General features: G+C 31.6%; 1 protein-coding gene across 1 annotated transcript in view; it reads left to right on the top strand.

Moving 5' to 3' along the window:
• Window positions 1–15,708, top strand: part of LOC126887838 (gastrula zinc finger protein XlCGF57.1-like) — a 30,706-nt gene extending 14,998 nt beyond the window's left edge. Inside the window, exon 2 of the mRNA XM_050655723.1 lies at window positions 7,847–15,708. Within this exon, the coding sequence (XP_050511680.1) occupies window positions 7,847–9,381 (1,535 nt within the window). The 3' untranslated portion in view covers window positions 9,382–15,708. The remainder of the gene's footprint in view (window positions 1–7,846) is intronic.
• The last annotated feature ends 2 nt before the right edge of the window (window positions 15,709–15,710 follow it).

Below are 15,710 nucleotides of genomic sequence, written 5' to 3'. Positions count from 1 at the left end.
GGGTTTTAAGACGTAGTTATTGCAAATTTTGTGGCATACAATTAAAAATTTTATATTCACCATTGGCGTGCATACAGGTAATATGATCAGTAATATTACCAGTATACGCGCCAATGGTGAATATAAAATTCTTAATTGCATGTCAAAAAATGCGCAATAACTATCTCTTAAAACCTACCAAATTTAATTTGCATATATTATCTCAATCGGTTTTAGGGCAATAAATAAATCGTCAGTTTGTAAGAAAAAATTCAACATCCCGTATCTCAGAAACGAAGCATTTGTGGACATATAAAGTCACATATATATATTGATGTGATCTTGATTATTGATATGAGATAATATTCTTATATGTCATTTAATTTAATCAATGCATTAATAATAATCTAATTAATTTACCAGATCACCTATCAATATGTTTTCAATCTCAGGGCTTTTTATAAAATTAATTACTTACTTACGTGGCTTCTAAGTATTTCTCAATGGTTCCTAATCGGGATAGGAAAGAAAAGAGTAAAATAATACACACATATGGGTTACAACTATAATCAAATATTGTTTATTTTATTTAAATGGCAATCAATGCTTAATATGTGCTAGATCTTATTATTCTTAAACATAACATTTACAAATGGGAATCTTATTTCCTTTTGGTTTCCAATTGAAAGTTTTTATTAACATTTAACTATTAGGATTTATTAGCAACAATTCTATTTAAGTTTGATGAAGCTTTTCTGATATTATTGATTATGTTCTTCAATTTATAATGTGGTATTTAATACGAAAAACCCATACATTCATGTCCAAACAAATGAGACTGACCTTTTTCTGGTGAACTGAGAATGTCTTCACACAAGACCCGTTTCCTGCTATCCTTGGCTGCGATCAAAACCTCGTCCTGGCTTTCAGTAATGTTCTCCTTTGAAAATTAGCTCGTATAGCTCTCGTTCCTGCTTCTGTCGTGATGCTGTGTTCTACCTTTTTCGAAACTGCAATCAGCTACCGGGACACTCTTGGCTCAAGGAGGTTCTTTACTCTCAACCTGGCCTACCTCTCGTTCCACGATAGATCTCCACACTCACGGAACTACACCGGCTTTCTCACTCTCCGTACACTACCGTCTCTTACTGGACTTCACTTCTCGACAGCTCAAAATATTCTGATCTATCTTTTTCATCCATTCCCCTACTTTCTAAATATCCCTTCCAAATTCACAAATCAAACTTTCACCACCAACTCTCATTCGCAGTCTTCCTCAAAACCAATTTTTAATCTTTCTAAATATGCTTAATGGATTTAAAAAAAAAATAGTTAATTCCCATTCTAAAATTACTTTCTACTATTTACAAAATTTAATGACCTATTATCTACTTCAACTGAGTCTTATTTAGCATAGGCTAATGATCGAACCTTCCGCGAACAACGATAATGACCTATTATCGATTTCAACTGAGTCTTATTTAGCATAGGCTAATGATCGAACCTTCCGCGAACAACGATAATGGTACGCGCCATTCACTTTGTTTATTCTCGGCGCATTGTTCCGAGTTTCGTAAGCTCCTTCTAATCACTTCTTAAAATTAAACATAACAATTTGTTGTATACAGGTTGTTCTAAATTTATATGCCCGTGGTTGAGAAAATTGAAAATATTTTATATTAAGTTGAATTCTGTTTATAATTATCAAAATTTAATTTTCATATCAAATAGAAATATGACAATATATATATATATATATATATATATATATATATATATATATATATATATATATATATATATAATAAAGCAAACCACTCTTTTTTCATGCAGAATTACCCCTTAAAGTTTGTTGCACTTTGAAACACACAAAGTGATCAAAAGATCCAAAGTTACTGGTTTGTTTGTTTTTTTTGCACTTATTTAGAAAAAGTGCTAGAATATTCCACGTGGTGTTGCGAACTTTGAAAAGAAAATACAGTTTGATTCGTATAACCGGTATACAAAGAAAATTTACCTGTTTAGCAACAATATTATTACAACGATATTATAAATAAAGCATACTAAAATATAACATACTAAAAAAATTACTTAAATCGGACAACAGGTTTAGGAGATACGAGACATCAAAAATGACCTATTTTTGGTGTGGTTTTCTCTGACGCGAAGTGTAGTTAAATGATTACACAATATTTTTGGTAAATTATGATTAAAATTCAAAAAATATGAGGTGGATTTGGCAGACAAGGGACATATGTCCCTGAAAACTTCGATAATGTATATTTGAATAAGTTACAGGGGTGAAAATAAAAAAGAAAATTTAGTGTGATTTTTAATTTCAAATATTTCACTCAAAAGAAACTTTTTGTTTATTCTAAGGGACTTTCGGCCCTCGGTGGTAATAATGTAATCTTTCATTCTGCATTTAAATTTTTCAAAAATATTTATTAGTTTTCTTAGATTTCAAAAAAAATTAATAGCAAAGATTTTGGGCCTGCTCCCATAAGGCAACTATTCGTATATAGGCTACTTGAAAAAAAAAATATTGTTTTCGCTCCACCCTACTGTTTAGGGATATGAAATTGATATCATGCATTGGTAATTCATCAAACTTAGGGAACTCGTAATTTCGACAGAGTTATTGTAAAAAAACTTGAGACAGGAAGTGAAACTTCATGTCTAATTAGTATATTAACCCTCCAGCAGGCGCGCCAAATGATTTTTCATAAGCGGACGCGCCACATTTACACCACAGGCCAGTTTTTCAGCTTTGAATGGGGAAATTGATAAAATATAAATGACCCATATGTGTGCCAATGGAGAATATAAAATTCTGAATTGCATGTCAAAAAATGCGCAATAACTATCTCTTAAAACCTCATTTGCATATCTCAACCGGTTTTAGAGCAATAAATAAATCGTCAGTTTGTAAGACAAAATTCAACATTCCGTATCTCAGAATATCAATTTTATACTTAATTTAATGTTGTAAAATAAATATTTTTCATTATTATCAAAATGTGAAAGTTTAAAATGTTTAATTTCCCTCAAACGTATATTTTTATGGGATACAAATTTTATAAACATATATCATAAGCAACAATTAATTTTCATTTTTTTAACGAATTCCATTACTTCAAGCTTTCAAAAACATTTTATCCCTAATTTTTATGATAAGGGGTAGTTTTTAGGGGTTGAATCAAATTAAGAACTTGTACGTATCAGGTTTTTTATATTTAAATAATATGTACAGATTTTTTCTAGTTAATATCGACAATAAAATGATTTCATAATCTCAAGTCATTTTTTTAATAACTGCATGAGGGGTAGTTTTTAAGGGTAGTTACATATACAAATATCGAACAATTAGTTACATTGTAAAAATACAACAAACAAAACAGTTAAACATATTGATGTCTATAACTGCTTCCATTTATTAATTTTCAATTTTTCCCTAAGTTTCATTCTTAGAGGTGGTTTTTGGTGGTTGCATTATTAAAAAAATGAAGTGTCAGATTTTTTGTACTTGAAGGAAAGAAATTAATATTACAATCCAAAATAACAAACTTTCATGTTTCTTGACCATATTTTTTAAATAATCTTTGTATGAGGGCTTGTTTTTAAGGGTTGTGAGCTGTCAAATATCAAAATATTAAAGTCATGATTTAAAACAATCAAACATTTAACATATTTGAACATAATTATAGCCCACCACCGCTTTAATTCATCAGTTTTCAGTTTATTAGAGTAAGGGGTAGTTTTCACCCCTTAAAAATAAAAAGCATACTTTGCGACCAAGTCAGGTTTGAAGAGGAGGGTAAAATAAACTTAATTCCAAACTTTTAAGAAGATCGTGAAGGCAATTAGAATTGCGAGGTTTGGATCCATTTTAAGCTTGAATGATTGTAGTATTAATAATTGTTAAAGAGTTGATTAATAATTGTTAAAGAATAAGGCTATAACATATTAAAAAAATCACTTAAATCGGACAACCGGTTTAGGAAATTCGAAACATCAAAAATGACATTTTGTGGGTGGCCCGTTTTCTCTGACGCGCAATGTATTTTTTTCACACCTTATTTGCACTGATACAACTTTTATTCTTTATAAAATTATGTGTGTTCGTTGGAGAATTAATTAACAAAACTACTGAAGGAAATGCACAAGTTTATTGAGATGTTTAAGATGTTGACAGTTTAAGATACAAAACGATACTGAATTCAAAATTAATGAATACAAAATTTCTTAAAACTTCTCAACAGTCCTGGCACATATCATTGACACCTCGAAATCATCAGCGTGAGTGTTTCTCATCTCGGCTGTAGTCTAGATATGGGAATAAAAACGCACACAGTGGCGTGCTCGCCATAACACCTCCCTTCTGAAGACCGAAGCTGGGGTGTTCAAGAAGGGCTTCTTTTGCAGCTTCGAAGTTTTGTCTTGTAGTGTAGAGCCTCTCTGGACATGCTCCGCACAGGGCAGGTAAGGCCACATGAAACAAAGAAACCAACCGGCAATAACTCATTCTACTTTTGTTGTTATGATGAAGCCGTAGATGAAGTGCACCACAAGGTAATCAAATTATATATTGCAGTTATTACTGATTAAATTCCTTTATAATATGGATAATGATAGTTCATATCTACTACTTGCCGTGTTACACTTCAACTTCGTTTAGTTAATCGCATCATAAAATGGTTTTACATTAAAATGAAATTTGCGAATAACCTCGTTATCCAACTTATATGTTTTATGTGACTTTTATTGGTTTCATTGACTTCAAGAATGAATTACATACGGTCCTGTATTTAATACCGATTTGGTGTATTAAGAATTTTACCAGTTAAAATAAAGCTTGCGCAAATTTCGTTGGATTAACTATAACTGAGCATTTTTTTTGTTTATCAAAAAAGAAAAGGTGTACAGGTATTAAAATTTTCCAGGCAGTGGTGTTGTTTAATTTTAACTATTTTTCTAAATCTGAGTCACCAATACCAGAAGAACTATCATTTATAATTTCAAAACAATTTCTTGCTATTCTCATTATAAAGATACAAAATATTTCTATTATTAATCTCTTGTTGTAATTAGTAATGTATTAATGTAATTAAAGACTTGCTCTTTAAAATATAAAAAATTATTTAAAAAGGAAAGGAATTTGCCGAATTTATGAAGGTTAAAGCTAACTTGTTTTTTTTTTATTCTGACCTTGGTTCAGAACCTTTAGCCACGTAACTACATATAAAAAAAAATAATTTTATATGTAGTTACGTGGCTAAAGGTTCTGAACCAAGGCCAGAATCAAAACAAAAAAAAACCAACCAAGTTAGCTTTAACCTTCAGAAATTCGGCGAATTCCTTTCCTTTTCGAGAGATATGCCATATGGTTTATGGACGCACTTGACAGAGTGTCTGCCTGTTTGTTTGTTTTAACCGAAGGCGAAATATGATGAATATCCTATATTTTTGTTTTTAATATTTTATCCAGATGGTCTAATTTTAGTTTACGATATTCAGTTTTTTCAGTGAACTTGATATTATTACTTGGGACTTGATTGTCGTGTATAATATCATTTGGACTAAATATATTTTGTTCTCGATCAGATAAAAATAATGTGATTTCCTTTAATCACATTATTATATAAGTCAGATAGACAAAACATAGGACTTTAAGTGGTGAGAAGGATTTGAATTATATTACAATACCAAAAAAGTTACATGCAATATTATAGTCAAAAATATAGGCGTCTACTGTAAGTACAATTAACTCGAAAATATCGACCTTACGACAAAAATTGTTAAAAAGAAATTGTAATAATTGTAAATACGATTTATTTGGAACAATTTCAGTTCCTACCATTTTTGTCGAAAAGTTAAAAATGGCGGAGATATTGAGCAAAAAAGGTTCTTTAAAATCAAGATGGCGGCTAACGTAGCGGAGGAATTCATTCGTGATTTTAAATTTAGGCTACTATTGACTCCCCTAAAAAGCTGCTTGGGCAGCTCGGCATTCAAGGTCAAATGCTATCCCGACTGGACTAATATATACTTTTTAGTCTGATATTACTGCATGTAACTTTTTTGGTATTGAAATATAATTTAAATCCTTCTAACCACTTAAAGTCCTATCTGTGGGCAAATTTTGAGCCAAATCGATGATAATGTATTTTGGGAATGGAGGAAAATGTAAAAAACGGTATTTTAACGTTTTTTACATTATAAAATTTGATCAAAAACTTGTTTTGATTCAAAATAACTTGTTATAATGCCATATATTGACATTTTTGAGTTCTTTCTATTAAAATATTATGTTTTTCATTGATACTTTACGACAGAAAATGCAAATTTGTTTAAATAAACACCAAATCGCTGTAAAATCGCATAAAATAACATTTTGAGAAAAAAGAAGAAGAAGAAGATTTTTGACTTTAAATATCTTATTTTTACATCCCGCAGAAGCTATATACCAATTTTCAGACAAATCGGAGATCCAAAATTTTTTGCCTGAGTGATTTGACATGGAATGTACCGTACTTATATTACTACTTATATTAATACATTCGTGGCGTATATTGTCCACCACCGGAAACGACAAATAATAAAATGTAAATTACGATCTTCCCAGAACGCCGATTATAACCAGACTAAAAGCAAATTGTAAAGCACATTCAAGTGATAGGTTAGAGAGATAAACAAGGTCAAAAATAAAATTTTTAAATATATTTGCAGTAGGATTCTTTAATCTGGCGTACAAAATACGCCACCGCGTGTAGTTAAAGGTTAATTTGTTATTCCAAACCAACCTGCGAAAGGTCCAAAATGGCTGTTTTTTGCAATTGCAGTATAAATTATAACAATAAGTTTTTTATTCTTTAGGGCTTTATTAATTTAAGACTTTATTTATAACAAAAAATTAACTATTCTAAATGGGAAGTAAGCCACAATTTAACTAAAAAAATGATTTTATTAACGTTTCGGTTGTCCACAACGTGGACGTCGAAACGTTAATAAAATATTTTTTTAGTTAAATTGTGGGTTATTTCCCATTTAGAATAGTTAATTACACTACACTAATATTGACCCTCGCTAAAGATTAGAAAAAAAATTGGGGCAGCTCGGCATGCAAGGTTAGGCTTGTTATTCGTCTGACTGGACTATTCCTGCTATCTTTGTTATCTACCACATACGGAAATTGTGCTAAGGAAAAAAGTTGGGGCTTCTCTTCAAAATGAAGCTACTCACGAAAAATTAGCTTGTTAGTAGTAAATGGTGAAAATAGGCCTAGGCTGACTATTAGTAGAACTTTCTATTTAAAAGTTTTTCTCTAAAATGAATATCCTAAGCTACAAAATAAAAAATCTTTGATTTCAAATTTAACAAATTAAAAACGTCATAAATAAGGCTGCACCTACATTGGATCCGTATTTCTACCGACGTCGGATTAAAAAATAAACCCACGGTATTAAATAGCTGCGCCTACATTTGATCCGGATTTCTCCGTAGCTTCTCCTATCAATCGCCCGATTTACGGATCCAATGTAGGTGCAGCCATTTAATACCATGAGTTTGTTTTCAAACCTACGTCGGATCGGATCGTAGAAATACAGATGCAATGTAGGTGCAGCCTTAAAAAGCGCACAAAATTTTTGGTTACATTTTAGTAGAAGTTATTCCTGGCATCATCCTTTACAACACCTGATAGGTTTCAAAAATTCCTGAATTATAACACGTTTGTTCACCCACAGCCTGGATTATTAATCACCTTGGGTTGGTCATAACCACCAAATTTTGAACATTTTCTGTTTTATCGTTTATTTGTTACATTTTTTCTTACAGTAAAAATTGTGTATTTCGGTTTTTATTTTAGGGTTTTTCCAAGAAGAGGGCACATTGAAAGTTATGAAAATGGAAAATGTACATTCACATAATAAAGACCAATGTCTGAGTGGACCTACTGAAGAAAAAACATTAAAATGTGAAATTTGTTTTAAGCAGTTTAGTCAAGCAGATGTTTTGAAACATCATTTGAGAGTGCACACTGGAGAAAAACCTCACAAGTGTGAAATTTGTTTTAACCAGTTTGTTACAGCAAGAAATTTGAAAGTACATTTGAGAGTGCATGCTGGAGAAAAGCCTTATAAGTGTGAAGTTTGTTTTAAGCAGTTCACTACAGGAAGCCTTTTGAAAAGACATTTGAGAGTGCACACTAAAGAAAAGCCTTACAAGTGTGAAATGTGTTCTAAGCAGTTTATTCAAGCAGATGTTTTAAAAAATCATTTCAGAGTGCATACTGGAGAAAAACCGTACATATGTGAAATTTGCTTTAAACTATTTTCCCAGGCAGGTCATTTGGAACAACATTTAAAAGTACACTCTGGAGAAAAACCTTACGAGTGTGAAATTTGTTTTAGGAAGTTTAGTCAAGCATATAATTTGAAAAAACATTTGAGAGTGCATACTGGAGAAAAGCCTTACAAGTGTGAAATGTGTTCTAAGCAGTTTAGTCAAGCAGGTATTTTAAAAAATCATTTAAGAGTGCATACTGGAGAAAAACCATACAAGTGTGAAATTTGCTTTAAACTATTTTCCCAGGCAGGTCATTTGGAACAACATTTGAGAGTACACTCTGGAGAAAAACCTTATGAGTGTGAAATTTGTTTTAGGAAGTTTGGTCGAGCATATCATTTGAAAAAACATTTGAGAGTGCATACTGGAGAAAAACCGTACAACTGTGAAATTTGTTTAAAAGAGTTTACTGCAGCAGATAGTTTAAAAACACATTTGAGAGTACACACTGGAGAAAAACCTCACAAGTGTGAAATTTGTTTTAAGCAGTTTGCTGTGTCAAATCGTTTAAAAAGACATTTGAGAGTACACACTGGAGAAAAACCTTACAAGTGTGAAATTTGTTTAAAGCAGTTTATTACAGCAATAAATTTGAAAGTACATTTGAGAGTGCATACTGGAGAAAATCCTAACAAGTGTGAAGTTTGTTTAAAGCAGTTCACTAGAGGAAGTCATTTGAAAATACATTTGAGAGTGCACACTGGAGAAAAGCCTTACAAGTGTAAAATGTGTTCTAAGCAGTTTAGTCAGGTAGGAGTTTTGAAAAATCATTTGAGAGTACACACTGGTGAAAAACCTTACAAGTGTGAAATTTGTTTTAAGGAGTTTGCTAGAAAAAGTGATTTAACTCAACACATGAGAGTTCACACTGGAGAAAAACCTTATAAGTGTGAAATTTGTTGTAAGCAGTTCTCTCAACTAGGTAATATTAAACAACATATAAAATGTCATGCTGGTGAAAAGCCTTACAAGTGTAAAGTTTGTTTTAAGCATTTTGCTCATGCACGTTCTTTGAAAAATCATATGAGAGTGCACACTGAAGAAAAAATATTTTAGTGAACATGTATTAAGTACTCTAATGGCACATAACATATCCCACCAGAATGAAAACATGTATTAAGAATGTATTAAGTACTTGAACATTCTTATTTTTGTAACCGGCAACACTGCCAACATTGGTTCTTCTTCTGCCCACAGCTGCCGTTGTGACAGCCGACAATAATGCATGCGCAGAGAGAAAAAAGAAGATTTTTTTTCTAACCTAATACAGGCTGATTAACTTCTGTGACAATGTCCAATATATCTGTTATACAATATATGAAAAAAAGTTGTTAATAAAAGTTATAGACACCTTTAATGTACACATTTTAAAATTAGTGAGAAATATACAGGGTCCTCCATAACACGGTGCCAAACCAAAGTTATGTTTTTTTAAATGGAACACCCTGTATTTTATTCAAAATCTGGTTTCTCTACATTTTTCTGATTCTACAGATATAACACTTGTCTAGGGTTATACTGAGTGTTTCAAAGTTACGAGCACTTTTATTAAAAAATCATACTGATTTGATCGCCCTGTATGTTTCTAACGGTGTAATATAAACTTATTTTTTAAATGCTTTTGACTGTCAATATTAAAGTAGTTTTGCAACAATGTTCAATTTTTTTATCACTACACAAATTGTATACAGGGTAAGTCAAAATGTAAATACAAGATTTTCTTCATAATTTTAAATGGAACAGCGTGTATTTTATATTATTATCGAAAAGTTCTATCACTATACTTACATATCTCTTAAATATTCCCTATACCTAAAGTTATTAGTTTTCGAGATATTTTAGTTTTATTGTTGATAACAACATGTATTAGTATAAGAGCTGTGAGACATTTTTGAGTAGGTATTTTAGGCAACCTGAAAAATTTTCAGGTGACTCTTCCATGATAGCCTAACACAAAAATGCCGGTCTGGCTGGAGGGTAGCGGTTATTTTCCCCAAAAATCCCCCCCAAAGTTAAAAAAAGGGTAAAAATTGTTATTACAAAAAATATCACTGACGTGACTTTAAAGTAAATTTAAATAATCAATAAAGAAAATAAACGGGCCAGGCGATTTGAGGGCGATTTTAACTCTGCAAGATACTTGCATGGGCGCCCCAGGATTATTTTCAGGGGATGCATCTGAACTTCAGAAGATTTCATCTGAATCTGTACATACTATTAACGAGTATAAAATATACAACTATACATGCAAAGCTATGTAAATTCTTTCCGGACAGGGAAGTACAATTATTATTTTGACAGGGTATTTTTTAATATTAAAAATAAATATTCTGAAAAGACAGGTTTTTTTTTTGGTGAAATTTTCCAACTGCCATGTGATCGAACAAATTACGCGTGCATATAAATGAAAAGCGCTATAGGTAAGCAGGAGTGTGAGAAAGAGCGTATACCGATAGCTGTTTGCGTCCTCTGTTGTACCTGAGCGAGTCCGTTCGCTCGAGAAAAATCACGTGACCTGGCGATCCCATGTTGTTGTGCCTCGAAACGTCAGAGTAAGTATTATATATTATAGTTTTTTAAGTAACTTTTTCTTAATTAAAGGAAAATAATACGTACTATACAATAGATTTTGCAAATATGATAGAAAAAGTTACTTAAAAAACTATAATATATAATTAATTATAAGTAAGTATTATATATTATAGTTTTTTAAGTAACTTTTTCTTAATTAAAGGAAAATAATACGTACTATACAATAGATTTTGCAAATATGATAGAAAAAGACAGATTTATTATTATAAATATATAGGTAGAAAAGTATAAAAGTATAAACTAAACTAATTCTGTGTCCGAATCTTGTACTTTTTCTTCAAACTCCTCATCTGAGCTTAAATATTCACTGTCTTCTTCTTCGTCAGACTCCCCTCGAGACTCAGATTCCTCTTCTACATGATCTGTAAATAGTTGTAATATGTATTTATAATTAATTAAAAATTAATTAGCGATAATTTAATTGAATTACTACCTATTCTCTGTCCTTTTATACGGAGTCGAAGCCTGGACAATCACGGGCGCAACTGAAGAAAGACTTTTGCCATTGTTGAGATGTGTTGTTATTGAATAATGTAAAAAAAATCATGAACACAACACGTAACAAAATACTCAAAAATGTCTCACAGCTCTTGAACCATATTACTTAGTTATTAATAACAATACATTACTTTATTAAAATTTATTAAAAAAACTAAATTAAATAAAAAAAAATGTTCAACGTACTTCTTATGTTATAAAAGGTGGTGGACGAGTTTCGAAAAACCTACTGATGTTTTTAAGCATTTGTTGTGTGACACTTTGAAAGGCGTTTTAATCCTTATTTTCATATCGTCAACTATTGTTGGAGGTGTCCTATACACTACTTCTTTAAATAACCCCAAAACAAGAAGTCAACTTCGTTTAATTCTGGTGATCTGGGTGGCCAGTGAACTGGCCCATCTCTTCCTATCCATCTTTCAGGAAATAGTTCATCGAGTTCACTGTTGACAAGTGCGTTGTGGTGAGCAGGGGCTCCATCATGAAGGTACCACATTATTTTATGTTGGCGGATGTTTAATGGTATATTTTCAAGTAGAATAGGTAAATGATTCATTAGAAAATTTCAATAAACCTCACCATTTACCGATTCCTCAAAGAAAAAAGGACCTATAACGTAATTGCCTATGATTCCACCCCAAACATTTAAGGACCATCTCGTTTGACTAAGTGTCTGAGCACAGTACGGATTGGTTGTGGAATAATAATGAAAGTTGTGTCTGTTTACACTACCATTTTTGTGGAATGCTGCCTCGTCTCAAAAAAAAAGAACAAACTCAAAATCAATCTCTCTGTATAATTATTTGTTGTTGTGACCATTGACAAAATTGTACTCTTCGTTCGAAATCATCCCCAACAAGTTCCTGATGTAATTGTATATGTATGATATGGGTGCATGTTGTTTTTCTTGAGTATGTTTTGAATAGATCCATAACTTATATTTTGCTCTCTTGTAATATTTTGAATACTTGTATGAGGATTTTCTATAACAGGCAGTAAAACATTTAATTCATTTTCATCCGTAATAATGATTTTTGTTTTTTCCTTTGCTTCATAAACAGAACCAGTACAATGAAACCTGTCTAAAAAGTTGTCAAATGCTCTCTTATTTGGTTGTTGACGCTATGGACACCGTTCCTTATAAATTCTTGTGGCAACTAATGAGTTTTTGAAACACTCTCCTAAAATCCATATCATGTCTGTCATTTCTTCACGACTAAAATTCATTGTTAGGTAACAATTATAACAATATGGCAAACAATTATAATCAATAACAAAAATAAAAACGTACAGATAATTAAAATCTTACATCTGACAGTTCTTGTGTCAATTATTTCAAAGCCACCTTAAACAAGAAACTTGCAGCAATTTATAGTTCCCATTTCTTCGCGGAAAATTAATATCATTTTGTTAGTAAATATAAAATTGTAGTTATTGTATAGAATTTACCATAAACTTGGAGAAAAAATGAAATGCAGTCTAATTTCAATTATCATTAACAAACTCATTGGAGGTTTCTAATATTAAGGGTAATTAATTTACTGTAATAAACGTATCTATGAGTTATCAACAATAAAACTAAAATATCTCGAAAAATAATAACTTTAGGTATAGGGAATATTTAAAAGATATGCAAGTATAATTAAATACCTTTTCGATGATAATATAAAATACAGGGTGTTCCATTTAAAAATATCAAGAAAATTTTTTATTTGCATTTTGACTTACCCTGTATACAATTTGTGTAGTGATAAAAATATTGTACGTTGTTTCAAAACTACTTTAATATTTACCGTCAACAATAGTAAAAAAATAATTTTATATTATACTGTTAGAATCATACAGGGCGATCAAATCAGTATGATTTTTTGATAAAAGTGCTCATAACTTTGAAACACTCAGTATAAACCTAGACAAGTGTTATATCTTTTTATTCAGAAAAATGTAGAGAAACCAGATTTTGAATAAAATATAGGGTGTCTCATTTAAAAAAACAACTTTGGTTTGGCACCGTGTTATGGAGGACCCTGTATATTCCTCACTAATTTTAAAATGTGTACATTAAAGGTGTCTATAACTTTTATTAACAACTTTTTTTTATATATTTTATATTAACAGATATATTGGACTTTGTCACAGAAGTTGATCACCCTGTAGACCAGGGGTGGGCAAATACTTTTAAGCGCGGGCCAAAATGAAATTTTCAAAATGTCTCCCGGGCCGAAAGACTATACCCAGTATGTACGCTAATGTTTTTGGTGGAGATTTTTCTCTGCCCAAGAAATTTTTTTGACAGAGATACTAAAGTATCATTTTAAAGCATTTGGAGAAATACATTTGACTGTTAATAATAAATTGTCTTTCTGGTGTGTACATGCGAACAATTTGTTCCCAGTAAAATTACAAAATTTTTAATATGGTCCATTATACAGTGCGCTGGAATAAGTGTTACCCCTCCCTATTAACTTATTTATTTTTAGCACATAAGCAAAACGCTCGGACAGGTAGTATATTCTGGCATCAATGTTTCGAACTTTACGTGAACTCTCTTCAGGTGACAGGCATAACTTTGATTTTTTAAATGGGAAAGTACATCATGTGACACCTCATTTAAAAGCTTTTGAGAAAAATGTATAATACTTAAATCTTTCTTAAGAGCACAAGCGTAAAATTTCGGTCGAATTATTTTTAAATGCATTCATTTTTTGCGGATCCTGAGAAAACTAATATAAGTATTTTTGAAAGATTTAAACGCAGAATGAAAGATTACATTATTACCGAGGGCTGAAAGTCCCTTAAAATAAACAAAAAGTTTCTTTTGAATTATATATTTTAAGATAAAAATCACTCTTAATTGTCTATTTTTTTCACCCCTGTAACTTATTAAAATCATCATTAAAGAAGTTCCCAGGGACTTAAAACCCTTGGTAATACCGTAATATTTCATATTGCGTTTTAATTTTTCAAAAATACTTATTAGTTTTCTCAGGATCCGCAAAAAATGAATGCATTTAAAAATAATTCGACCTGAAATTTTGCGCCTACGCTCTCAAAAAGGATTTAAGTATTATACATTTTTGTAATCAGTATCTCAAAAGGTTTTAAATGAGGTGTCACATGATGTACTTTCCCATTTAAAAAATCAAAGTTATGACTGTCACCTGAAGAGGGATCATGTAAAGTTCGAAACATTGATGCCAGAATATACTATGACTGTTTTAAAAATCGACCTGTCCGAGCGTTTTGCTTATGTGCTAAAAATAAATAAGTTAATAAGGGAGGGGGGTAACACTTATTCCAGCGCACTGTATTAAGCCATAACAAGGATCCAGATAAAACATGAACTTCAGAAATTCGATCAAGAATAGAGTAATCAAGAGCAGCCTTTTTGAAGATGAGGAAATTTCTGAGTAACCAAAGATTCAATCTGCAAATCTAATATCGGATGGTAAAATGTTATGTCAAGTCAACCATCATAGACGAAATTCAAAGGAGACAACTGATCTGGTCTGGTATGGTCATGTACGACGTCAATGGACGACGACAGGCTGCCAAAACAAATTTTAAAATGGACGCCAAGGGAAAGAAGGAAGAGAGGAACGCCGAAACAATCCTGGCTAGGCGGCATTCAGAAGGCAATGTCGGAAAGGAACCTTCACCCTGACGAATGCAACGACGGACGAAGTTGGAAACTTGCAACCGGAAGACAGAGAACGCTATAAAAAACCGGGATAATAATAAAAATGTTATGTCCACTCTCTTCTTCTTTATTGGATTGTTAATGCTGACTTAATGAAAAAGCTGCAAGTTTTTCAGATGTGGCTTTTTAGGGGAATTATGAAAATACCAGGGACCGATCATATTACGAACGAAATGGTGTTGAACAGAATGGAAAAGGAACAGAGAGTTTTTGACCATCATTAAAAGGAGAAAGATATAATTTGAAATTAAAAATCACACTAAATTTTCTCCTTTTCCCCTCTGTGGTAAACATTATAGAAGTTTTCAGGGACTTTCGGCCCTCGGTAATAATGTAATATTTCATTCTGCGTTTAAATTTTTCAAAAATATTTATTAGTTTCCTCAGGATTCGAAAAAATGAATGCATTACGCTCTTAAAAAAATCGCTTGCGAGATTTCTCAATGGGCCGGATAAAGTAAGCAAAAAGGCCGGATCCGGCCCGCGGGCCGGCTTTTGCCCACCCCTGCTGTAGACATTACACACTCACACTCATGTAAAAATCCTTTGTTCTATTTGTTGTAGTATTTCTGAAATTAAAATAGCAACGTGTACT

This window comes from Diabrotica virgifera, chromosome 7, assembly GCF_917563875.1.
Source record: "Diabrotica virgifera virgifera chromosome 7, PGI_DIABVI_V3a".
NCBI lineage: Eukaryota > Metazoa > Arthropoda > Insecta > Coleoptera > Chrysomelidae > Diabrotica > Diabrotica virgifera.
This window is presented reverse-complemented; position numbering and strand designations above follow the sequence as displayed.